General features: G+C 35.4%; 1 protein-coding gene across 15 annotated transcripts in view; it reads right to left on the bottom strand.

The window, feature by feature from the left end:
* Nucleotides 1-27,091, bottom strand: part of RIMS2 (regulating synaptic membrane exocytosis 2) — a 345,182-nt gene that overhangs the window by 134,765 nt on the left and 183,326 nt on the right. For 4 of the 15 annotated variants that reach the window (XM_035893825.1, XM_035893820.1, XM_035893827.1 and 1 more), the window contains 2 exons: nucleotides 8,718-8,897; nucleotides 7,475-7,584 (listed from right to left, as the gene is read on the bottom strand). In XM_035893825.1, coding sequence (XP_035749718.1) covers nucleotides 7,475-7,584; nucleotides 8,718-8,897 — 290 coding nt within the window. Of the gene's footprint in view, nucleotides 1-6,608; nucleotides 6,642-7,474; nucleotides 7,585-8,717; nucleotides 8,898-25,479; nucleotides 25,546-27,091 lie in introns of all 15 variants that reach the window. The other 11 variants (XM_009638379.2, XM_009638382.2, XM_035893823.1 and 8 more) reach the window with 6 other exon arrangements.

The raw sequence follows: 27,091 nt of genomic DNA, 5'->3' as shown, positions 1-27,091 counted from the left end.
CATCATCTATCAGTTCTCATCACACTAACTTCCTCTTTCTACCAACTGAACTGTCTTCCAAGCAGGATGAGGGACATTATACCAAATATTCTAAGTGTTTTCATGTAATGGAGTTTCCCACTATTTTTGTTCAGCATCATCCATCCGCCTACACAAACTAGAGGAAAAAAAAAAGTGTCGTGATACAATAATGTTTACTTCCCAAACTGGTAAATAAACTATACTACGTTGAATTTGTTTGTCTTGTTCTTACTTAAAATGATATAATTGTTGTCTGGATTTTGACTTTTAGTGTATTTACAAGCTGGCTGGTAAAGGTTCCCTACATGCTCAAGGGAAAATGTTTCTAAAGGAGATAGGCACTTGTGGTCAGACAGACCTGCCTCGACCTCTGATTCCTGAACTCCAGTACGCTTGTTTTCTTCATCTCCTGCTGCATTTGTATAAGCAGGGTATGATGGGGGGGGGAGAGGGGGGAAAGCAAGACAAAAACATGCGTGCTTTGTTACAAGCTGTTCAAATAAAAGGTAATCATCAAACAAAAGACATTCACAATAACATACAAACCCTCGGTCTGTGGCATAAATTATTTTTTGAGTGAATCAAAGATTAAATAAATCCTTGTGTTATTTTTCATTAATATCTCTCGTTTACTCCAATGAGATCCTTCTGCAAGGTCATATGCAGCCCTTAATATCCCTTGTTGCCTATTTCGTATTAAATTATTGAAGCACTGGAAAGCAGACAATAAGTACCAAAGCAGAGAAAGCCGACATATATTGATAGACAATGGGTTTAAAAGCATCTTCTGCTTGGTTTTGCCTTAGTGTTTCTAGAAATAGAAGTCCAAGCTTTTATTCTCCAAAGGCATATTTAAAATCGTTTTTAAATCGTAAGCAAGCGGACATACTAAGTACCTTAATAAGTGCAGAAGAAGCAACGTAAATGTTTTTCCAGCTTGGAAAAAGTCCTTAATTTGCCAGATAATATGCTTTTTACCTGGATTTCAGAGTAGTTTGAGTTCAGAAAGAAAGACACTTTTCCAACATAACTACAGCTGCCTAGAGCATATCTAAATATTAGAGACACTGAAATAGTTGGAAACAATGGTGACAATATGGTTAATAATAAGCAACACAAATATATTTATTTTATGGCATTAATAAAGAACCATACTTTCTTTTGTGACAAAGCTCATCTAATACCAGTAATTACCGACAGTAACGATATAGAAGAGCGTTGAGCTGCATAACTGCTATACTATATTCCTGCTTTTATTTAAATGTCAGTTATTCATTAAACACTCTTCCGCCGTAACTCAAGATACTGTAGTTTTCCAAAGCTCAGATTTTGACTACTTATTGATCTTTTGTGTTCTCTGTGTCCAGAATTTTTTCCAGTTCTCTCATTACTTGTATAGGTTTATGTGCAAATAAATAGCTCATTGAATTATTTGACTTCAGGTTTAGCTAGCATGTAACAATAATTTTGAAACTACAGGTTATTGTTATAAGGGAGAGAAATTTAGGCTATAATCAAAGCCAATGCAATGGAAACTAATCTTTACATAGATTTCTGCTCTATAATTCTGTGATAAAATCATGACATTTAAATTCCAGTTGAAATCATGACATTGAAAATTCCAATTAAAATATTCAGCAGGGACACTGTCTATACAGTTATCCTCTCATAGAAAAGAATGTATAGAAGGTGTGCCAAAGACTTTACAAAATCAATTCCAGTAGAATTGAACTAAAATGTTTTTGGCATGTTGATACCCTGAAACATAAACAACAGCTGTTATGAGCACAGCTATATGATTCTTTTCCCGTTTTGATTTGTGCCCTTTCTAGTCTCAGACCTAGATAACTTCCATAAAGAAAGAGGTGTTTAATTCCTCCTTTTGCCAATTCAAGAGAAAGTTATGAACCATTACTTCCCTTGAAACGTTGAAACCTTTCAAGTAAGCATCCTAATCCCTGTATTATAGGTAACATTTGTTCAAGTTTTTCTATGGAAATTGTACTCATGAAAACAAAATATTTTAATATTCTTCAGGGCCTGAGGACTCTGCCACCTCTCAGGAGAGTGAACTAAGCATCCACAAGTGAATCCCAAAGGTATATTTTTGCAAATCCCTAGCTGAAATCAAAAACCCAAGATATTATCCTGAGGCAGCCTTGTTACTTGTATTAACTAAGCTATTCTTTTTACTTTCCTGTCAAGTGCACATAATGCAAGTTACCCCATGCAAGCACGAAGGTGTCTAACATCATACAGTCAGTACCACAGAAATATCCACACAAAAAGGGGGTGGGTGCAAAGATATGTACCTTCATTTTTTAGACTGCTGTGTTTGACTAAATTATCAAGTTCCTAGCCAAGCTGAAGGTAATCCAAGTTCCTCTCCTGTATTATATACGTGTGATCAATCATGTTTTACAAAACAAACTACCTGTATGCCATATATTTTTTAAAAACCTGTGAAATCACAGCTGATAGAGTATGATAGAATTATGACCAGTGTGAATACAGGTTCTCTGCCCTTGCATTGTAATAGTCTTTCTCCATCTCCCATCAAACTATGATAAGGCACTGGAAAACACACAATAAAATTCCATCTCATTTTTCAAAATTATGTCTCATTTAACAGAGGAATTATGTTCTGAATGGACAAAACCCCTTAAAATAAAGAGCATGTCTTTCTGTCTGTCAATAGTACCTGTGTTTTCCCAACCATCGGAGTGTCTCAGTAACTTACACTCCATGCTGCATGAATTGCAACAACAATACAACTGACAGTATAGATATTTTCTTTTTAAAGATTTGAAATTGTATCCAAGAGATATAAAAAATAGAGCTATGGCTGATAGCTATCCCTGATTAAACCTAATAAACTACCCCTGTTAATGTCATTCATTGATAATTTTATTCTGGAATAAGATCACCCATACCTGAAGTTAAGAGGGGACAGTTAATCAGCATTAATGTCAGATTTAACTGCCTCCGAAATAACTTTCCTTAGACACAAGATTATTGTGAGATCATGTCATTAAAGTCTGTACCATACAGGGTAAATAGAAGGGCAAATTCTCACTGAGCTCTACTGTTTGCTAAATTTCTGAGCACTTCATTTTTCTACTTCAAGATTTTATTACATTTTTTTGGCCTGACATAATTTCATAGGCTCTATGGTTGGGTGGATAGTTTGGTGTTGGTTTGGTTTTTTGGTTGGTTTTTTTTTTTTTGTAGGGATGAAGAAAGCAAGGGCTGTGTTTATTTTTAAGAGGAAAAGGAAAAATCTATATTAAGAAAAAACCCTCTCTCTGATTAGTAATTAACAATAAAGTAAAAGGGCTAATACTAAATACTTTCAAGAGCACTTTATGGTGTTCCATTTTAATTAGCAGCAAGCATTCACTGAGTTCATCCTTCCACTAAGGCAAGTAAGAACAAAGAAATATATTGTATACACATATAAATTGAAAAAATCTTGTTAACCCTTAAGAACTATAAATATTCCAGTAGTCACTTATTGTCTACAGTGCTAACAATGCAGAACATTTAAGAGTACATAACCATTTCGCTGCTGAAAACAAGTTTAATACTTTTTTTTTCTGCAGATATTCATTAGAAACAATATAGAGATATTTCTAGCACAATTTTAAAATATGCAAGTAAAAATTCAGCTAAAAAATAAAAAAGTCTTCTAGAATTTCAGTACTGAAAATCCCATGAAACCTTAAGTGGTCCCAGACCTCTTTTCAGAACTATTTTCCAGTCATCTAACATGAAAATATACTAAGCTAACAAAGTCTAAAGCAAAACCCAAACTCCCTTTATGTTTATGGTATATTCTGGCTAGATAAGATAATGACATGCATTTCAGAGATACCCAGTCTTTCTTCTGAACAGGTAAATCTGATATTGGCAGCAAGACAGCCGTGGGAACCTAAGGAATTAGCCACAATGTCATGACCACAAAAGATTGTAAATGCAATGTAGCTAATGGTATTTGTATGTTCTCCTACTGAGTATATGGGAATGGTCCTTCATAGCAGCTACTCACAGCTAGATTTCTTAAAAACAAACTTCTCTGGCTATTTCAGAATTTTGAAATAAATTATTCCTGGGAAACCTAGATCTCCTGGAGCAAAAACTTGCAACCACATAACACAGTTCACTGAACTAAACCTACCCCAAATCAATGTCTTTTAATTCTGATCCTAATCTGGAAAGCAGTTACCCAGAGGTTTTGTTTCCTGTAGATGCCTTCCCTTCCAGTTCTAGTCACACAACCATAAGCACACCATATTCCACATTATACTGAGTGCTGCGCTGTAACAAAAAATCTCCCCAATGGCAAATTACTCCTTTATTTCTACTTGAGTCCCTGATTTTCTACTACATTTTAAGAAATGGTATGCAGTTTCAGCCCTGTAACAAACGCAGATTATTCAAATGTATACAGATTACATGAGACTACTGTAGGAGTTACAAACATAGAAGTTTTTCTCTTTTACAAAACTGAGATGATTTCCAATTCCTTTTTGTCTACAATATACTTTTTACTAAGCTTTTCATTCAGTATGATTTTATCTGGTAAACAATAAAATCCTTGATTTCAAAATACAGAAAGGTTAACCTTCACAGCATGTTTCCATGCAATATAAAATCCCCTCTCTCATTTAAGTCAAGTATATGCTTCTATAAGAACAGAAAGGACTACTCTGTGACAATGACATTTTCCAGCATGGTCATACAGCCTTCCCAACAACAGACAACTGTTTGGATTATCATCAACAGACAAGTGTTTTGATTAGCACCGGGGCATATAATAATACATAAAAATCTACTCAAATCTCTGTAAAGTTTTCAGGTTTACTTGCTGCTTTATTTATTCAATAATAATATAAAACCCTTCTACTATAGTCAGCATTTACAATTCTACTGATTTTCAGTTTTTATAACTGGTACTTCATTTGCTTAAAATCAGTTTTTGTAAATTCAATTCTCCACAGTAAAAAAACACTTCTATTAATCCTAATTACGTTCTGTCTTAGACAGAATTTAGGTAATCTGCTGGTCTTGTAGAGCGTTATTCCTTTTACAGAAAATGGTTATTCACCTTAAAGAAAAGGATTAGAAAATCCTAAAGAAGGATAGAAAAAGCCTCAGAGTAGAACTATATTATCACTAGAGTATGAGCTCTTAATTAATGACAGAAAATTATATAGAATACAGTGTGAAAGCTGTATCTATGGATTATGTTTTTAACTACAGTGTTTACCACATTTACGTGCAAAATTCAACATGAAATGTGTCTCGTTACTGTATCTTCAGTCACTGATGATGCCTTGATTGTATATTACAACTCCAGTATCTGTGGATTTGGCAATTTTCCATAACCCAGATTTTCCAAAAGACTACTTTAGACAGAGGCACAGGAAAATATTACTCAAGTAAAAACAAATAGTTCCTCAAGTCCCAGCAGTACTTACCAGAGCAAACAATTCTAGCACTCCTATAAAAAATAATTAATTTATTGTATTTATTATATTTCTCTCTCTAGAACCTATGATGTAAATAAGACCGCTACCCTTTCTAATCAATCGCAGTAAAAGTATGCAGTACTTCACAATTGCTGCCCTAAATGGCTCACAGTCTAAATAGATATACTAAGAAAAGAGCAGGGAAGAGTGGTAAAACATGAAAGCATATACAGCAATGACAGCAAACATCATGTGATTTAGATGTGATTATTTCCTGGCATATCTAGTTTGTATTTCATATAAGCATTTCACAACACATAAGACAACAGAGAAATGAATATACTAGGGTGATGATCTGAGAAAACATAGTTTTCTTTTCATGAAGTTTTGCTTCCAAAATGGAAATAAACACTCTAAACATTGTAAATACTAAATTAAAAATTCTGATGAGACAGATACAGTAATACTACATATAGACCCTCAGTGGTATAACCAAGGACTGCAATTGATATCTTGTGGGTTGCTATGAAGCAAATTAAATGGTTCTAATGGTATAAAATATGAGGGGATTTAATTTTAAGCAAAAGTATTATAGCTTTTTGAAAGACTATCATCTCAATTAAATTAGGTTTTGCTCCCATATTGTTTGAAAATTAGTAATTCCACAGCTGTAAAATATTATAACATATTTGCAATAAAAACATTGTTCTGATTAAGTGCATGGATAACATTAAACATGTGAAATAGCTTCAAACACTTAAATTTAAATATGTGCCTGAAGCGCTAATCCTGAAAAAGTATATACATACATAGTTTAACTGAAATACTCCTGTTTGCTGCAGTGTAAACCCTTGGTATTTAAAAATGGGTACATGTCTTGGTACTTTTCTAGTGGTGATCATATTTAGATAGTATTATTTATATCATCTTTTTTCATGTAGAACCCTGTACAATTTATGAGCCACAGGTCTGAATATAAAAAAACCTGAATAATTACAACAATAATTCTGACTATGGGCAATCAAGTAACATCAATTGCAGTTGGGTTTATTTTTCCCTATATAGCCTCTCAAAAAGGCTTTCAGGTGAAAAACAAACCCTCCTTTATGTACAGACCTTCATAAGATTCTATCTCCTTGTCTCCATTGTCTAGGGAAAGTAACAAAAATAAAACAAACAAACAAACAAAAAAAGGGAACCAAAGCACAGGGGTTAAAAATAACAGAAGTTTTACAAAAGATACAATATACATGTTAAGAAGGATTAAAAAAAAGGAGTGTATATGGCCATTTAGACTGATTTTGCACAGCACATCTAGTTATCAGAAGTGGATGGGTGAAAATGTATTTGCTATCAAAAAAGTGTTTATATACCTCTGTTTCTAAACATTTTGGAAAATTTCTCCATGGACCAGTGCTTTTATAAGACATTAAAGATAAGCACAGTTACAGTACCAGTAAAACATGAGTCATGAAATATCTTGCTGACCTTTCCTATTTTAAAGATTATTACCTCTCTTCTCGCTCTTCCTATTTCAAGATGCAGAGGTTTTATATTAGCAACTTGTAACACACTCCATGCGAACCCACTAGTGATCAGCTATGCTCCTCACTCCCGAAAGAGCCAGGGTTTTATCACTGAACAACATACAAAAGATAATTTCCTGTGCCTGTTGAAATCAATGATGAAACACCTATTGAGTTCAAAAGGCACAGGATTGTGCTAATAGTCCATCTTGGTTCATGTGTATTGTGCTGTTGATGTTTATTGTACTGATGATGATTCAATTCAGTCAGAGTATTGTAGATATTAAAACAGAATAGAAGAAAATACAGTACAAAATACAGTATGACTAACAAATCATAATTCTGTACATAAAAACTCAAGATATTTCAACTGTAATGCCAAAGGAAAAATAATAAATATAATGGACATTCATGAGCAAATCTGCAACGTCATTAAGGAGAAAACCATACACTTACTTCTCTCCAACGTCCCCTTTGGCGGGAGCTGCGGTAACTGCCTGCCCCTTCGCCCTACTACTGGAGTACTTGATGGACTTGTCTGAACAGACCCAGTTCGAGGATGTGACCTATGAGACACATATCAAAACAAACCATAGCCATTAAATGACAAATTCATCCTTAAACACCACTAAGAACTGAAAACATGACTAAGTAGGCTTTAGACCACTTGGGACCCTTGCAGTCCCATAGTGAAACTATTATCTCTTTTCAGAAAAAGACCTGATTAAAAAGAGAAATCTCTCCATGAAAAAGAAGAAAGCCAAACTAAAGGCTGAACATCCATAGGATGCTTGTTTGCACAGTCAAGCCAGAAAACGTATTATATGTATGTATATTCATGTGCATGTGGATATAATACCCACATACACATAAAATCATCCACAAATCAAATTCAACAATCTTTAGTTAGCTTTTATGTGGTTAAATTACCATTGAGTGGCAATGAGATTACAGGGATTTTTCTAAACAAAGTAATAAACTGAGAAAAGACACTGGTATTTGACTCTAACTCTCACTAGGGATTTGATGTTACTAACTCTAACTTTCAGAAAACAGAAGAATGTATTCTGCAGTTCTAAAATAAGGAAAGGCTTTACTGAACATCAACTAGGCCAAAATGTACTCAACTTTTTATCGTCTTATGTTTACTTAAGTTAAGAGTAATGTATAGAAATCTTCAAAATGTCAATCAGTAAAGTATAGCACTCAAACAGGAACAAAACAGACTATGGCACAGTAAAATGTAGTCAGAAAATGGTGATTAAAATGGTAATTAATAGACAAAGTTAGTACAGTCCATTTAAAGAAACTTTTTTTTTAAAAAAAAAATAGTTTCATTTGATGTTGTTATGATGGTTGTTCCATAAACGATGTCTGATGAACACAAACAATTTCTCATTCTGTAAGAGAAGAATATGATAGTTATGAGGTGCTTTATGTGGGAAACCATCCAGGATTCCTGATAAATGAGAAATCACAAACAAATGTAGTTAAATACTGTTAGCAAACAATTTGCAATGGCAGCCACACCATTATATCCAGAGAAGAATATAAATAGTGTGTTGGCACTGAAAGGGTTAGTAACTATTGCTACTAGTGATCAGCTAAGGATGAGGCGATACCAATTAGCTACTGGGAAAATAAAATGGTGAGCTGGTGGGGCAGAAGGGGATTAGTCTGATTGATTTGTCTGTTTCACCTCGGTAAGGCAGGTGAAGGAGGGGCAGATCTTCCAGTCATTAATGAAGGCATCGACCTGATGAGGTTTGAGTCAGGACGCTCTGTGGATCGGGAGCGGGAGTTGGTCCGCTCTAGCATAGGACGTTGCTCTGTTGATCTGGATCTTTGATATGGCTGTCTATCTGCTGCTTCACAATTCCTGTAACGTTAGTCAAAAAGCAGCTCAGTTGACCTTTGACTTTTCTATTAATTATAAAAATATGCTGCATGATACTGGTTTGGAGCAAATCATTTTGTCATGTACATTTTGGGGGGTGTGTGTGTAAATTTTCTGAGTTCGCTTCTTGATAACATACAGGGTTTTCATACATGTATGATTTGGTTTGCTCCATACTCTTGATAAATGGGCTGAAATGTTTCCAATGTCTCAGTAATGACTATCCATGCAATAGTCTGTTTCCTCACAATTTCTGGGTAAAAATAGTTATTTTGTTAATTAATACATCAACCCTGGAGGAAAAGAATAGCTGACATAATATTAAGTCTCACTAAAGATAAGGACTCATTTAATTGTGCAGTTTAATCGAACATTTTTACTCACATGACTAGATTTTTACAGACTGCATTATCTTTAGAGGTAGTACTCTTGTTTGTAGGAAAGTCCACATTCCAGATGATACAATTGCAATATAGCAGTGTTAACTATTATTAGACTCAGGATGTCTGTCAAAATATAGGCTAGGCAATAGTGATGGATTCATACGTGGTGCTTGGACTGTAGTCAGATGAAAATCTACAGCATTAGTACTTGCAGAGATTCCTCCAACAGACAAAGTTTGGTTTGTAATAATAATAAAAAAAATATCTTCTAACCCACAGCCTAAAGAACTGTGCCCAAAACAGCGATAGAAAAAGTTACCATTAGAGATGCAAAAGGGATAAAGTAGACTGAGTAAAACAGAATTTCTTGATCAAGCAGTCTGGTCTTCTACTATCTTAGGCAACTAATCATGCCATCACTTTCAGAAATTAATCAAGCCCCACCTTTTTCACAATGTAATTGGTCTGTTTGCAAGGAGTAATATTTGCTAGAAATATCCTAAAATACATAAAATCAAGGTAATTTTAAAAGTAAAATCTGTACCCTGATGGAGCTGCTTATTGAATTCACATTCCTCCCAGCTCTCCTTGAGTAACTGAACAGCTATAGAATACAAATGGAGAACATGTACCCTTCAGGACTTTTCCTTGAGTGAAGTCATGCATTTTACAATGAAGTCAGTTAATACAAAGAGAGACTGGATGGTTATTAAGTGTAACAAGAAGCCGAATTTTAATTAGTATCAAAAAAGAGAGAGACGTACCACAGCCTCATTATGAAGAGTCTTATGTTATTAACAGCACTTTATTTCTAAAACCCATATTGAGACAGAGTACAGCTGTCTCTAGGGTGGCTAACTTTGCTGAATGGGTTGATAAAAGATTCATTAAAATGAATGTCTCTTCAGGCCTTCCATGAGATACTAATTGGACTCCTAGAGCATACGAAGGAATTGCCACAGACAGGTTCAGAATAATACCGTTCACCACGAACCTACATCTATAAGCTCCTAACAAGCAAACACACCACGGTGACACACACAATGATAATTGTAAGCTGAGGCACTAAAGATTGGAGGAAAAGTACAATGAGCCTGGCACAAAACCACAACAAAATTACCTCACTTCTTCTATCAGTTCTGTTTCTGAATGGGAAGCTTCATCAGCAAATACATCCACTGTCTCGCTTCTTTTACATTGTGGATAGAACAAGAAACACAACCTTAGCTTTGATCTGAATGTTGCTTAGCTTAGGTAACTGCTTAAGAGGTGTTTCAGTGCTATGGAAGGTGAGAAAGGTGTCAGTCAGCTGCATGGTGGTTAAAAAAATGACCATGGGAATAAACTCTTAGACTATGGAAATAAATTCCAAAAAAAAATTTCCTAAATTCAATGACATTACAGAAGAGAATAATAACAAGGTCCAGACAACCCACCCCTACCTTGTTTACCCACATATTTAAGAAAACTAATGAGCCCAGAGACTTTCTTCTTTGGGTCTGTCACACACAGAGAGCTAGAGCAACCCTTCTGCCAGTGAGTGGGGGACTGCTGGAGCACACAGCAGCAGGGACCAGGCAATATGGCGAGCAGCATATGCCATTTGCTATTTCTCTCTCCTTCCAACAGCCAGTAGGACATACAGAGGAATGGGTGAGTAGCAACCACATGATTCTCATAAACACTTCATGAGAAGTTATGCCTCTTTCTCTTGTTACTCCTAAGGACTCATTCTCTTTAGCTGTAGTATATAAAGTATTTTTTAGGATGTTAGGGATCTGACCCATTGCCTGTATTAGAAGGCAGGGAGGCATTTTTACCATTAGGATCAATATTAATGCTTCAGTGGGCAGGTTTTGTATTCTGCAGAGCATCACGGAGCTGCTATAGCTAACCACTATGGTAACAGATAAAGGCCTCAGAAATTTCACATCCAATAGTTAATATAAATATTCAGCTTGCCACAATCTGCAGCTGGCATTTACTTCAAGTGGAAAACAAATAGGAGTTCCCAGAAGTGAGGGAGAACATGGATTTTGGCACTGAACATTTTTTTTTTTTTTTAGATGAAGCTTTGGCACCACTGTTGTTTTGTAGACTGAAGGATTTGAAGACTGAAGGATCTGAAGACTAAGTTGAACCCTGAGTTGTTACTCTCAAGTTACAGGTTACATGCTGCAAACCTCCCAGTGCTCACAGCAGCAAATGGAGGGCTGTATCAGCATACCAACAGCCTTCCACCTGAAAGTGTCACTGTATGGTCTTGGATCATACACATATAAAGAACACTTCAACAGACCGATTTACTGTCTATTCTTTGTCCTCACATATTTTTTTGCCTGTTAACAGTAAACACATGTGCTATATGATCCAGGTCTTCAGAAATGAACTGTCCCTTTTATTATAGAAAAAATATCACTCCGGTAACCTGCTTGGGCAGTGAAGCTCCTCACCTACCACACTATACACAACTATGCATTAACTACACAACCCAGCCATCAGCATGGAGGGGGAGTTTTTAAAACACCTCAGTGAATTAAAAATAGAAGTTCATAACTTTTCAGCTAACATTCTTGAGGGCTTATGCTCCCAAGTTACCTGGATGAAATTTTCCTCTTTTCTCATTATAATTTATATCATATGAATTACTGATTTTTAAAGAGGGAAACATAATAATCTAAGTTAAAGTATTCAGCATCCGTATAATATTTTAATGTATGCTAGAGCTGTTTATCTTTTCCAACAGACTTTTCATCATAAAAATACAGTTAATGAAATGTCAAATAGTGACCTCCACCATTTAGCATTGCCTATCACAGCATCCTTCTACCTTTGCTAAGGAAAACACGCATTGTAGGTGGCCTAATCCCCTGTCAAAGACTATGAGACTTGTGAGCATAACCCTCCCTTACACCAAGGAAAGAGTCTGGCAGTAGGTGTTTGCTTCTTGACCAAGCACACCCATCACTCTGAAACTGAGCTGTCAGATGCCATGCAGAAAGCTCTGTGAGTATTCACAATCTAATTTTGTATTCCAAACCCATCAAAAATTAGAATTAGAATCCCATACTATTTAGGTACCACTGTAAATTCTAGTAACTACAGAATCTAACCCAATTGCTACAACATTTTGTCTTAACTACTGATTTATCTGCATTGTTCTGTGTTCCTATTCTGGACATTTCAAAAGCTAACTTTTCCCAATGCAGGAAATAACCATTTCTAATTTTTAATTTTTCAGATTTGTTACTTTTCTTAACAAACAAAAAGGAGAATTTTCAACAAATGGATACATTCATTAGTCTGAACTTATGTATGGAGAAAACCTTATGAAAGATAAACATTTTTCAACAGTAAGCAATCATAGCAGCTTACAACACAAATAAAAGTTATTTTTTTCCCCAAAATAACTGAAAGCAGTTTATTTCAAAGCCCATATTAAATTCTTTTACTGTGTGCGAGATTAAAAAACCAACTATGAGACCATGCCAATCACAATTTCAGTACTAGGTTGTTCTTGTAACAAAAAACTGAAGAAATAAAAATAGAATTGCTGTAGGATTACTGTACACTACAATTCAGCTCCTAGTGCATCTTTTTTTTTCATCTAGAAACACTGAGCACAGAACAAGAAAAATACAGCAATACATTTTCTAATTATCATAATTTCAAACTCCAGCTAATACACAATGGTAATACCTGTCAGTGTCTGTGGATGGCTGCTGGATTTCAATCCTTGGACATGTTATTCTTCTACTAGCTATAGGAACTTTGCTGTTTAGTCACAGACACAAGATCCTCTGTTAGCATAACATAAATAAGCATGTCTACAAACAACTGAGATTTCTAGTACCAAGCAAACTTAAATTCAAGTCATAAGTATTGTAATGGAAAATGGGAAAATGGGAAGGAGCAGTATACAGCCAAACATCTAGATAAACTGGTGACTGGATATCTTACCAAATCACTCATCTATACTTATAAAGAAACAATATAAAAATATGTGCTGCTATAGTTTTTAAAAGCCAGGAATGTAATGCTTTTAGGTAGTCTTGCAAAATAAACAAAAATAGGAAGCAAAGCAAGATATTTTTGCTGCAGTAATATTCTACCATGCTTTTTATATATCAAGTATATACACCTATACACATACATGCACACGCTCATGTGATCTATTCACATGCACATTAAGACTGTTGGGTATGTGATAACTACAGGTATATCTACATGACACTCACAGGCATGACTAAATTGTGACATGCCAGGACCTGAACTGCTTTTCTCCTCTCTACCTCAGCTAAGCAGACAGAGGAGAGAACTCAGCTGTGATCCCGGGCACAGCATGCTCCACTCTGCTACGCACAGACTGCTACAGCTACAGAAACTCAGTTGCTTACAGCTTGCTTTGGTATCTGTGCACGGCATTGCAGTCACTTTGGTGATTCTGTTGTAGATATAGCTAATCACCCTAACACATGATGGTGTGGTACAATTATAAAAATGCTTAAAGAAAGCACAAATAGCAGTATCTATAGAGATTTACTCTCCAAAATATGTTTCATCATCAGTAGATTTACTGAGGAATAGCAAAGACCTGCTTTAAGTAGGAAGCTAGACCAGATAGTTTTTTCAGGGTGCATGAGTTGAGTTTATGATTCTATGGATGCAGTCAGAGGTTTCTGCTAACCATTAGAATAAAATATGAATAAAACCAGTAAATGGTGTCAATTCTGGAACAATTAAGACTGAAATGATGTGCTGAAATATTTCACATCCTCTTTATCTGTAAAATCAGACCCAATTAATTTTGGGTATTTTGGAGGAATAGAAAGGCAACTTCTACATTTGAAGGGAAAAGAGTAAAATTATGTAAGCGATTCCTTCTTCATAGAAAATGCCAACATTAAACAAAAAGAAATGGTGAAAACTTTTGAGAAAGAGGCTTCTTAACTTCTAGTTAACACTACTTGTAACTGCATTCAAATGAAAGCAAATACAGCAAATGAGCTAATAATAACACTAATTTCATTTAACTTTAGTTTAAGAAACAGTTTCCAGTATTTTACTCAAAGGTAATCGCTATAAAAATGAACCTTGCAGGATACCATTTCCTTACACAGAGGTGAACCAATGAATGCAAGCAACATAGATGTTCATGTATGTCTTACCAATTCCTTTAGCTTGCACTAACTTTATCATATTAACATTTATTCATATTTTTATTCTGTGCATACAATATAAAATGTTTTGAGGTATTCCTCCACTACTAGTTTAAAAGTCAGATTTTTGCTACAATGTAATATGTTAAGTTTTTGGTTTTACATTATTGTTTCTGGTACTTGCAACATATATTTTAAATATATAGCCAGTTACCTTTTATAGTACCTTGCATTTTGCCAACTACTTCTAAATGTCACCATCTTTAACATAGACCCTCAATCAACACATATCAAAGAAACACACCACAGGAACATGTATCTCTATCTTCATGAGATGGCTTACTGAAGATCATGATAAAACTGATTAGCATTCAAGAGTCTTAGACTACAGACTAATCAAGTGAATTAGTTGTAGGCTTAAAATTAAGCGTGTACCTAAATACATATTTTGCGCAGTGCAGTACTAAATGCAAAATTCAAAAAGTACTTGGTTCTTGGTGGGTTTTGTGGGATTTTTCCCCTTGGAACTTAAATATAACTTTATTTGTACATGGCACACTGTATTTAGTTGGCCTCTTTTTTTTCCAGTAACATTTTAAAAGTCCAGTAATTTGTCAGACATTTAATTAGTAAATTATCACAAACAAGGATAAATACTGCAAATATGTGTTTATCTGTCTTAACTTTTGGCTACAGACCTGTAATTCTGACCTCACTGAAGTCAACAAGAGTTCCATCACTTAACGAGGCCAAGATTTCAATCATATCATTCCAAGATAAGCAGTTATGTAAGACTTTATTATCTTTTAAGCTCTTAAATTACAAATGAGCAAAATAGCATAGTATTTCTGTAAATCCATTGATCTTAACAGAATCTGATCCATTTCAGTAGTCTTCATTCTGTTAAATTATGTTCTGTCTTATGGTCTACCTAAAATAATGTTGGTTCACAACAAAAGTTCTTATCTTTTATTTCTTTTTCCACAGCTTTTCAGAGCTAAATTTAAATGGGGACAGAGAGTACTAACAAATAAGTTTCTTTTTCAAGTTACAAATCTGTTTTCCCCCTGGATATTTACCTACATCAGCATCTATATAGTACTAAATCTAAGATAAGTGAGTAAACCAGAACTATTTAATGTGACTATCCAAAGCACATACAAAGCTTTGTTTATACTAAGCACTTTCCAGCCTTCTTCAAATGCTGTCCATTTTGAGTATGCTTGTGCTCTTTTCCAGGAAGAACTAATAAGCATGGCCCTTGCCATAAGCACAAATTAAGTGTATACTTCAAACACAACATAAAATTGAAGAGCCAGCAAACAGTGGCACTCCGGTTTAAAGAGCTAGGGAAGAAATATGGTCTCAAGTAAATCTCTGTGGCTGCACTAATGTGAGCCAAAAGACCCTTACAAACCTCTCCTCTCTAGAGAAGAGAGAAACTTGCATTAAAATATTGAAGGATTAATTCTGGGGTTTAGCAGATTTTTTTAGTTTCAGGTCGACAAAGTCACTTATGTTCTCCTTCAGTCTCTGAATTCCTTAAACAGAATTCCTGGTTTAGTCAACATATACAGGACAAATATGAATCACAAAGACACTAATGTGTAGTGTTATTTTGTATAATTTCACAACAAATATATCTGAGATACAGTTTTGTAACTCTTAGTCTTCATCAAGGAAAAGTTCCCAGTAACTCTGTAGGAGTTTCCCTTAAGAATTTCAGAATTTACCAGCATTTTGGCCCCATAACATATGTTTGTTTGTTTTAGTCAGCCAACATATGCCACCAGCATAGTCCAGCTCCTACTTAGAAGATACGGAAGGGCAGGAAGAAGCAAGTTCTGTGCACCTTCACAAAGGAAGTAATTAAAAATAAAGAAAAATGTTGCAAGAGCAAGTAGAAAATGAGGGAGAAGCAGTAAAGTCAAAGAACTAATAGCAAGGAAAATCTGTGCACTCCCTTGATCAGGAGCCAACTGCAGCTGGGAAGAACTGAAGATTGTAAGGTACGCAGCACTTTGCATGGGTAATGCATCAATCACACATGTCTAACCTATATTAGACAGTTAGAACTGGGATTGTTTCTAAAACTAAAAAGTATTAGGTCTCAAAGACACATTCCCCAACACTGTGAGTGTAGGCAGGTATTATCCATCAAAAAGCCCTTTTTCATTAAAGCGGCCTTGAAGAGTGAGAACATGTTTTAAAAAAAGTTCAGACATAATTAATGTTCTTTTTCTATTTGCAACAGCATAGAACACCTTAATCTTGGAAAAAAGACTGGCACATAAATATGCCTTAATCCTGAGTCAAGAAAGAAAGACATCAAGAAAAATATACTTCTTAGGAATAACTTTGGAACAATTACTATAAAGATTGGAAATACATTGTAGCTATATCTGTAACACTACACTCTTTACTTACCCATAATTTTCAGCTGAACCATTGACTACATGATCTGCCCATGAACTTGCACCATTGTACCACCTTTACAATGCAGTTAAAATAAAGAAATGTTACAAAGAAACATAAGTATTATTACTAACACTCTAATTCATATGACATGACCACTTCTCAATCAAATAGGAAGCTTTCCAAATGTTTCGAAATAATTTTGCACATTTCCTATTTGGTATGAAGAAGTATGAGGAAAACCATATTTTTTTAATTAAAACCCAAGCAAATTATGCTTAATATTTCCTGATATAATTCTTAATACATTTCACCTTTATTTTTTCAGCAGTTTAGCCATGAATTTCAGTTCCATAAAGACTAACTGATCCCTTATCTTTTCTTACACAATAGTATTCATGTTTTCAATGGCTACTGAGTTTGTGAAATAATTAAAAAGTAATTGTGGAGGCATAACATTAACAAAAACAACATTCTATGTAGCAATAATTTAAAATATTGCTTTTAACTTCAAATATCTAAGGTTTTCAAATTTATTATTTTTTCTATTTGATAGGGTGGTTGGTTTTTACAGTTAATTAAGAAGCAGAAGAAAACTCACTTCACTCAGATCAAACAATGAAAAGTAATTTAATTTTATACCTGTATTATTCTTCCAGGTACTGAACATGGGCTACCTAAACATTTGCAGCATCATTTCAGCACACCAGTTGAAGACAACATAAAACACATGTAGAAATATTTTATCTTAAGTAGAACCATTGAGAAAAGAAATAATGGGATAAAAAAGCTGCTTTCATTTTAGAAAGCAGGGGATAAACTGTTTATGTGCCATTACTCCAGTATATTAAGAGTATATGCAAATCATCCAACATTTGTTTAAGGAGTTTCAGCTGGATCTCTGGAGTTCCATATTTTCAGGAACTTGTTTGAGTAAAGCCTTGGAACTGCAATAGTCCCACTATTCAATGATTTCCATATGGCAGTGAGTGAGGAGCAAGGCAGGGATTTTCAGGAAAGATAGAGGGACCACCAAATTATCAACTTGAATATAAATTTTCCTTTGTCTGTGCTAAAAATCCTAGCCAAAGTCTGCAGGATGAACTTTTTAATAGCTTGATACACTTATCCAAGGGTTTTCATGAATCTGTTCCCAGGAATCACAGCAGTATTTTTTGCATGACTCCATTTTTTCCCCGAACTTCTCAGATTTCAGAATCTGAGGTTTTTCAATATGTTTACAAACTAAATAACCCCACACCTCCTGGTCATTATGTTGAAGGGAGACAGTATGGAGTGCAGTATATGTGAATGTCACTCAGCTGCTCATGTTTCTTCTATATCAAATTGGATGGTATGAGGAATGGCATTTTTTTTGCACGGTTTGTAGCCAGATCAATGACTGGATGAAAGTTACTTTAATCTAATTTAGTTTTAGATTAGATTTAGATTGAGTTCAATCTAAATTAGAATACAGCTGGAGAATGACAGGTATAGCTTTACACTCTCCCTGATCATCCGTATCCTTAAAACTGAAGCCAGTCTCTCCAGTTAGCCAGGATTTTAAATACAATTTGTTTGTAAAAGTACTTTATTATCGACACCATAAATACATAAGCATGGTTTTAAAATTGCAGTGCACTTTATTTTTTTTTTTGTTAAATATACCTGTATTTATTCATAGCAATCAAATAAAAACAAAATTTCTTGCTATTAGTTAGAAAATAATCCTTGCTTTACTTGCTGCACTACTGTGGACAAAAATCAGACACTGACTTAAAAACAGACAGGGAAGCATAAAAGAACTAATGGTACAGAGGGAGAGGAACATCAACTTGCTTTTTTCTTGAGATTTCCTTCTTTTTGGACTTTGCCTAGCTCTTTTAACATGAAAAGCTGTTATCAAACAACTATTTCCAGAGACACTCCAAAAGTTTTGAGATTACAGTGAACATAATACAACTAAAATCTGACATGTGATACACTATATGTATATCAAAATTTAGGAAGAACAATAGTACTTTTAGTCCTAGCACAGCAAGCACCCAAAATCAATTTAAAGTCATTCAGTTAGTCCTTTTTTTAAATCAATACAGGCAGTAATATGTCAAAAGCTGAGGACCTTCTTAAATGACTCAGGTTATTAAAAGAATTAAATTGAGGATTCTAAATTGCCCTATAATCACTCCTAGTGACTGGAAAGATTAGCCATTAGAAATATGCTGCAGTTAAGTGGGGAAAAAACCTTCAGTTGTACCTAGTTCCTCTGTTCTGTTCAGTTTTCCTCCTGCATCTAATGAAGAAAAAATTTTTCAAGTTAAGAATTATGCTTAAAAAAAAATCCAAAGTCAAGCCAATAGAGGGGTAAAAGAAAATTAGGTACCTAAAACTATGGAGATTAGTTGTTCTGGCTGTTCTGTATTTAGAGAAATACTGCATAAAGTGCACTGTAAATTTAAATATCATTAGTCTAGGCCAATTAAAAATTTTAGACTACACTTCAGAAAAAAAATTATTACTCAACTTTATCTATTTTTACCATATAAATTCAAATACCTTTCAGGAATATAGGTTGTGTCGTCATAATATGAATTAGGCACTCTTCTCTCCTGCCTAGTCCGCCTGAATATGGAATAAACAGCACAGATATTTCAGACATTTTAAAGGGTGCTTCTTTCAGGATATTTTCCCTCACCTTATTATTAAGATAGTGATGAACATAGAGCATATTTAGCTACAGTTCAGCAGTATATTCCGAACATATATTTTCATACAGATGTAATTTTAAATTTCTACTTTTAAACTATATTCGGAAATAATTAACAACTTATTAGGAACACTTGATCAGAACATTTGATCAATGCACACATATCCCATAGGAGTGAAAAGTTACATCAATAGGTAAACACTATTTGAGCAACTGAGAAATTTCACCAAAAATAACATATGGATGTTAGAAAATTTCTGACTGGTAAATGAAAGTCAGATAACAAAATAGAAGCAAAATTTTGTTTCCTTAAGTGAAGCAACAGAAATTCTGCCTGAAATAAACCTCACATCCTGCACAAAATGTGCACAAACCAGCTTTTATTGACTTCTAAACATTAACCTCAAAGGCTAAGCGAAAAAAATGAAAAGAGCACATAGTGTGGTGTTCTCAGTGAGCTCTGAGATAGGCAAGCTGAGAAAGAATTTCATACAGTGAGGTTTTCAGCAGATTTTAATTGGGAGAAACTGTCAATATTTTAATTTTTAAAACAGTTGGGGTAAAAATCTTGAGAACATTACTCTGTCACTGAGACCACGTGTATGTCAGCCAATTTAACATGGATGACTGTCAAATTATGAACTCACCTGTATAACTCTATAGGATTGTGAATCGGGGGATATAAATCAAAATGTAATGTCCAACCATGATGTCTTATATATGTTTAAACTGAGTAGATGCAGCAGTGTGAACTGGTACCAGCTAGTGCTACCATGCTGACAACCATGTTACAGAGTCAAGGAAAACTAGAGTGGGGTATTGAGCAACAGGGTGTTCTTGAGAAGGCCCTAAGTCCAAAGGGCACTGAAGTCATGGAAGCTGCACATGTGCCCATTGTCTTTCTTTGGCATATGCTAGAGCAAGTATCTTGCCAATGCTGTCCCTATTGCCTTCAGGAGGGAAACAGTTGGACTTCTTCAAAACAGGGGAACTATCATGAAGACAAAATTATGAGTGCCATAACCTAAGAATGAACTCAGAAATTAAGGTTTTTGATAATGTAAGTGTGTCCTAGAACTAATGAACTAAAGACTATAAAATCTTATAAACAGTAACTGGAAAAAACTTCAGCAGAGGAAAGATGAGAGAACCAAGTACTCTGTGTGCAAAAAAAGAAAAACCTGCTAGAAAAGACCACAAGAGTTAATGGGCTGGCTGTGTATGACTACAAGATAAGTAATGAAAGTAGCCAGGAATAACGATAAGGCAAGCAATTTTTACTGGTGTATCTGTATGACATATTTGCCTGCAGGACACCCACACTGGTGGATTCACAGTGACATGATCAGGCCACTTGGGAGGTATACAGGAATGCTGCCAGAGCATGCAGGGAAGCAACTAGAAAGGCTAAGGTCCACCTGGAATTAAATTTGGCAAGGGATATCAAGGATAACAAGAAGGGCTTCTTCAAGTACATCAGCAGCTAATGGAAGACTAGGGGAAATGTGGGACCACTGCTGAATGAAGTGGGTGCCCTGGTGACAGAAGATAATAGAAAGTGGAGTTACTGAATGCCTTCTTTGCTTCAGTCTTCACTGCCAAGGCTGGCTCTCAGGCTTTCCAGTCCTTGGAGGTAAGTGAGCAAGCCTGGAGAACAGATGACCTTCCCTCGGTTGAGGTGGATCAGGTTAAGGATCTTTTAAGTAAGCTGGACACCCACAAATCCATGGGTCCCGATGGAATGCACCCATGAGTGCTGAGGGAGCTGGCAGACATCATTGCTGAGCCACTCTCTATCATTTCAAAAAGGGCAAGAAGGAGGACACAGGGAATTACAGGCCAGTTAGTCTCACCTCCGTCCCTGGAAAGGTGATGGAACAACTCATTCGGGGTGTCCTCTCCAAGCAAATGGAAGAAAAGAAGGTGATCAGGAGTACCCAGCATGGATTCATCAAGGGGAAATCATGCCTGACCAATCTGATAGCCATGACCAGCTGGGTAGATGAGGGGAGAGCAGTGGATGTTGTCTACCTTGACTTCAGCAAGACTTTTGACACTGTCTCCTATAACATCCTCATAGGGAAGCTCAAGAAGTGTGGGTTGGATGAGTGGACAGTGAGGTGGATTGGGAACTGGCTGAATGAAAGGGCTCAGAGGGTTCAGATCAGAGGTGCAGAGTCTAGTCGGAGGCTGGTAGCTAGTGGAGTTCCCCAGGGCTCAGTACTCGACCCGGTCTTGTTCAACTTATTCATCAATGACCTAGATGAGGGGAGAAAAAATAGTCATTCTATAAAATTCAGTTTCATTTTTTCATTGCTAACACCTATTCAAGTTCAATAACAAAATAGTTATTAGGGTTAATGTCTTCATTTACATCATTAGAGCTTGCAAAAACATCTGGCCCTATCCAGGTACAGTGTAGCATATAAGAAGCAACCAGGAGAAAGGAATTGAAATTTGTTATTATTTCTAAGCATATATTTCAGGTTTTTGCTGTAGAATGTGAGAGCTAATTTTAAAAAAAAAAAAAGTGCTTTCCAAGTCATTATTGGTAAAGGAAGTGTTAGCCCTTCATCTACTAACATGTTTCCAAACTGTTACGCAAGCCTTGAAGAACAGGTTTATCTTTCTTTCCTTATGTCCATTTTTTTTGTCATTGAAGTTCAGCTTTCTGCAGGTCTCTTAACACCCAAAGGTGCAGCTAAGTATCCAATGGGATATTCAAAACCAACTATTCATCAAGCTCTTTTTCATGCCATTGTGAATCACCTATCTGAGTCGCCGTGAGTAACTTCCCCAGGTGCTTATTCCTCTTAGAGGTGTTCAATTCTTCTCAGAGGTGTTCAGCTACAGGACAAGGGGCAATGGGCACAAACTGAAGCATAAGAGGTTTCAGCTGAATATGTGGAAGAACTTCTTTATGCAACCTGCTCTAGGTGAACCTGCTTTAGCAGGGGGGTTGGACTAGATGATCTCCTGAGGTCCCTTCCATCCCCTGCCATTCTGCAATTCTGTGAGTCTGTGATACAAAACTCCCTGTCCCAGATGAGAGACTCTTCCCTGAATGCTGGACTGGGCAGAACAGTGTTTGCTATTTTGATGAACAGTGGAACCTGGAAAGTTATTTCACATGCTTAATAAAGTGAACATAAAAGACAGGAAGAGATGTGGTTGCTTGATATTAATATGACATTGATTAAGTAGATGGAACTAAGAAGACAGGACTAATACCTTGACCTACAAAAATAATGTCATTTAAAGTAAGCATTAAACTGGGAAAAAGTGTAAAGATAAATGAGGAAATATTGTTTAAAAAGCAATTTTTCATTTATTTCCAATAAACAAAATAAGTAAGAGGCAATTACTTAGTGTTTTTCAATGGATAAGGAGGAACTAGATAAAGATTATGTTTTAAATGGTCCTTAAATACCTAGAAAACTGCTGCCAGAATATGACAGTGGCTATGAGGTACTCTGAGTAGTTCATATCTGGTAAGATGACTCAAGTAACTTGAACACTAATGTTACCCACAGGCAGCCTGGATTCAAGAGGACCATAGAATCCAGGATCAGTTCCTAGGGCCAAGGAATCTCAGGATACTGTTCTAACAGTGAGACAGAGACATGCCACTTCATGTCGGATTTTCCTTTCTGACCCCAGGAGGAATTAGCTTTAATAGCCTTCTCTTCGATAAAGCCCTGGAAAAGACCTACTCCATCTCACTGCTTAAACCCCAGCTTTTTCATCTTTATGCAGTACTGTCACTTTCACCCTTTATTTTCATTTATTTTACTTAATATTTGAGAAACTAATTTCTGTAGATTAAGATTTGCAAGACAAGATCCCCAAACTAAGACAATTTGATAATAGCTCCAACTTTCAGCAATATCCGAACAGTCACAGATACAACCAGCAATCTGAAACAGGTTCAGATAAACTAATGCAAATATGAGTATGTAACTAAGGCAAAAAAACAGTATATAAAAATTAAGTATTGAAATAGCATACATATGATCACATTTCATCACATATTTTCAGAAAACAAACCAAAAATCTTGCTCATTAAAGTTTCTACATGAACTATTTACACACTTTCTTTATATTAGGTTTCATGAAAAAGAGCATAATTTCAAAACAAATGTTTAAATGAGTTCTAAAGGTTATAATGTCTATGATACTATAGCTTTGGCGATTTTTTAAAAGCAGTATTTCTTTGGAAGGAATACTTCCAAGATACTATGAAAGTTTCAGATCCTGTTTTGTTTCTGCATCCAAAAGTAGTTTTACACTTACTAAAAATATGGTTAAATATGATCAGAATCCAGAGCAAACCTTAAAGAACTTCTCAGAGGAACTCATATCCAGAGGGCACCCATGAAGTTAATATATAAAGAGTTCTTTAGTTCTCACCATGGAAAATTTTACACGACCCCTCTTGTAAAGCCATAGCCATATCAACCGCTATATCTGCCATTCGAGATCTGAAGCCACCACTTCCTTTTTATAGCCTCACAGTTTATCAGATTTATATCCTTATTTCTATTCACACACAACCATGTACACTTTTTCCTGTTTTGCAATATTTCTGAATATATCATAATCACAGTACCAGTCTTATTACCTCTCTTAAAAGCCACTGTATTTCAAATATAATTATTTAATAGAAATTATTAGGGGCTCAACTTCTCTTTGCCATACATTTCATATATAAATAGGTACTCTGATGTTCTGTAATCACACACAGGTATTGTGAATTTATACAAGTACTCATAAATTACAGAATAAGCACTATACAAATATCTACAACATAAGCTTATCCTTTTACTTTTCACTGTATTTTTCAGTTAAGCAAAGTATGAGATTTCAGAAAGACTCTATTTCTGTGTACTTTGAAGCAGATAGGCTTTTCCTCATTATTTCAAAGAGAATAATAAGTACTATAAGCACTTTGGAAAATTCCAGCAAAAATAAGGGTTATACAAAGACACATATAATATCCATATAACCTAATTTATGAAGCTGACTTCTGTAAAGCTATTCAGCTTCTCTTGGGATTTACCCATAGTCCTGAGTAGTCAGTTTTAGATGCATACATACTCACAGGGTATTATAAAACATCTTCACTGTACATGTTTATGGCAAAACATAGATCACATTCTCAGTTTGGAAACCAAACACAACACTGCCAAAGTATAAGTGGCAGAGCTAATAATATGCTCCGCATCAATTATACCTCTCAAGATCATAATAAGCACCCTCAGAGTAGGTACGGCACATCTTACGGGAGCGAAGTAATCTGATTGCATCTTCACAAAATAGAGGATACATTGTATGATCCTGGCTGCCAAAACATAAAGGGTGAACATAATGAAAAGCAACACAAAGATGAAATAGGACAAAACAACATGGAAAACAAGCAATGACAGCAACAGAACAAAACACCGGAACAAACGCAGCTGGAACTTTGGTGAATTTTGCAAAACTACTTTTAAAAATTAAGGTATATTGGCCTACAGCTGAGACTACGAGAAAGGTATCACACTCCCGTTTTATCTACTGTAACCTTTTAACACAGCCATACATGTATGACACGCTGTATATGAAAATCACAGCGTTAGCAGGCATTTGTGTCGGTTGATTTAATTAAGTTTCTTTACTGACTTTTCAAAAGACATTAGAATGATGTAAATATAACGTTTAAAATGAGGAATTACCCGGTGTTTGCCTACACACTCTATTAAGAAAGCTAATGCTGTGCTTATTAAGAAAGCTAATGCTATTACCTCAACACTTCTAAGTTTTCTACCACTATACACAGACTAATAAAACAGAAGTGGTCATGTAGGTACATAGAAGTACATGCATTATCCACATGGAGTCACACAGAGGAAAACATATACCTGGCATCTCTGTAATGGTGATCTGTGGACTGGGTGTACCGGGAACGAGGTAAAGTAACATAATGACTGAGTAGATGGCAGAAAGAAAAATACAAACATGAGACAATAAGATGGAGAAGGAATGATACACATCACAGAACAAAAGACATACAAATCTGAGAATATAGGAGCTACAAAAGCATTGTATAACAAAATTAGAAATCTGACATACAGTTCTAAAGGTAAAATTAAATTATTCACACCTTTATTCTGAGAAGCTTGTAGGAGACTATGGATTAAGCAGATAGCAAAAAATTTGGGATTTTCTACATCATTTCAGTTAGGAGGAAAAAATGTATAAATCTCTGTCTGAAAGCAATCTCAAGAAGTCATGTTGCCTGTTCTCTAGCTTGAAGGCAGTGATAACTTCACTATGAATAATATCTTTGGCAGAGGTTTACCTAGTCTGTCTGAAAGGCTACCACCATTGGGAAATCTGTCTCCACATAGCTAGCTCCAGAGCTTTCCCATTTCTAAATTTTCCTAATCATGATAAAAGATTAATTTAGATTAAAGCCTTATTATTATTCAAATAATTAATGAAGGGAGAACACATCTGTAGCAGAACATGCTAAAAAAGCATGTATTGCAAAACAATAAAAACAAGATATTTGTATTTTGTTTCTATTTTGAAAATATGTAAAAATTCATATATTTTTAAAATATACTTGAAACAGCACTAGATATTTTCCAGTTATCAAAACCAGAAGAATGTTATTTCTCTTTTAGTAGACATATATGCACACAGTACAGGAGAAATGGTTTTGAAAATATTTTTTTTCTTCCACTTTACAAGGGATTATTGGAATGCAAAGGAGTCCCTGGTCTACAGCTCCTCTGAAGCTGGGGTATTTTAAAGGAATGTCTAATCACAAAAGTCCACATTGGAAGTGTAAACTGATTTCACAAGAAACACGGAAAACCTCATGTTTATCCTCTGCTTCTATTTCTCATATCTCAATTTGCTTACAATTAATGATTTTCTAGTAATCAAACACAGTGTTACAGGGAGCTATATTACCCACACTTATTATCATTGCCTCTTTTGCATGTGGATAAAATGTATCATCAGCCACGTATAAATATCCCTTATAAGCATACTAGGCTTACATACGGTACAAGAGATCTTTGTGCTCACTTTTTGTCAAATAAATGCAAAAGCATAGACACCACTATAAAAAGCTTCTAACTTAAGTCCCTGATCATGCAATTTAAACTTTGCAGTTTGTTACAAGAATGGGGAGCCATACAAAATTCAGCAGGGCTCAAGATGACACAGTATGCTTAAAATTTGAAGATGAGCTCCTAGGAAGGACTAACAATTAAGAAAATAATCATAGAGTTACACTGCAGGCTGCAAAAAGTATTAGGGTTCTTAAACTAATGCACAGACCTGAGTATCAAAAGCAGACTACCCATAAGAGCCTGGTAGTCAGCCTGGGGTCAGGAAGGCCAAGGCGCGGCTGGAGCTAAACTTGGCTAGGGATGCAAAGAATAATAAGAAGGGATTCTACAGGTATATCAGCCGGAAAAGGATGGTTAAAGAAAGCGTACCCCTGCTGATGAGCGAGAC

The sequence above is a fragment of the Egretta garzetta genome, unplaced genomic scaffold (genome assembly GCF_000687185.1).
Source record: "Egretta garzetta isolate BGI_Z169 unplaced genomic scaffold, ASM68718v1 scaffold154, whole genome shotgun sequence".
In the NCBI taxonomy this organism is placed as follows: domain Eukaryota; kingdom Metazoa; phylum Chordata; class Aves; order Pelecaniformes; family Ardeidae; genus Egretta; species Egretta garzetta.
The sequence above is the reverse complement of the archived record's forward strand: the minus strand, read 5'-3'. Positions and strand labels throughout refer to the sequence as shown.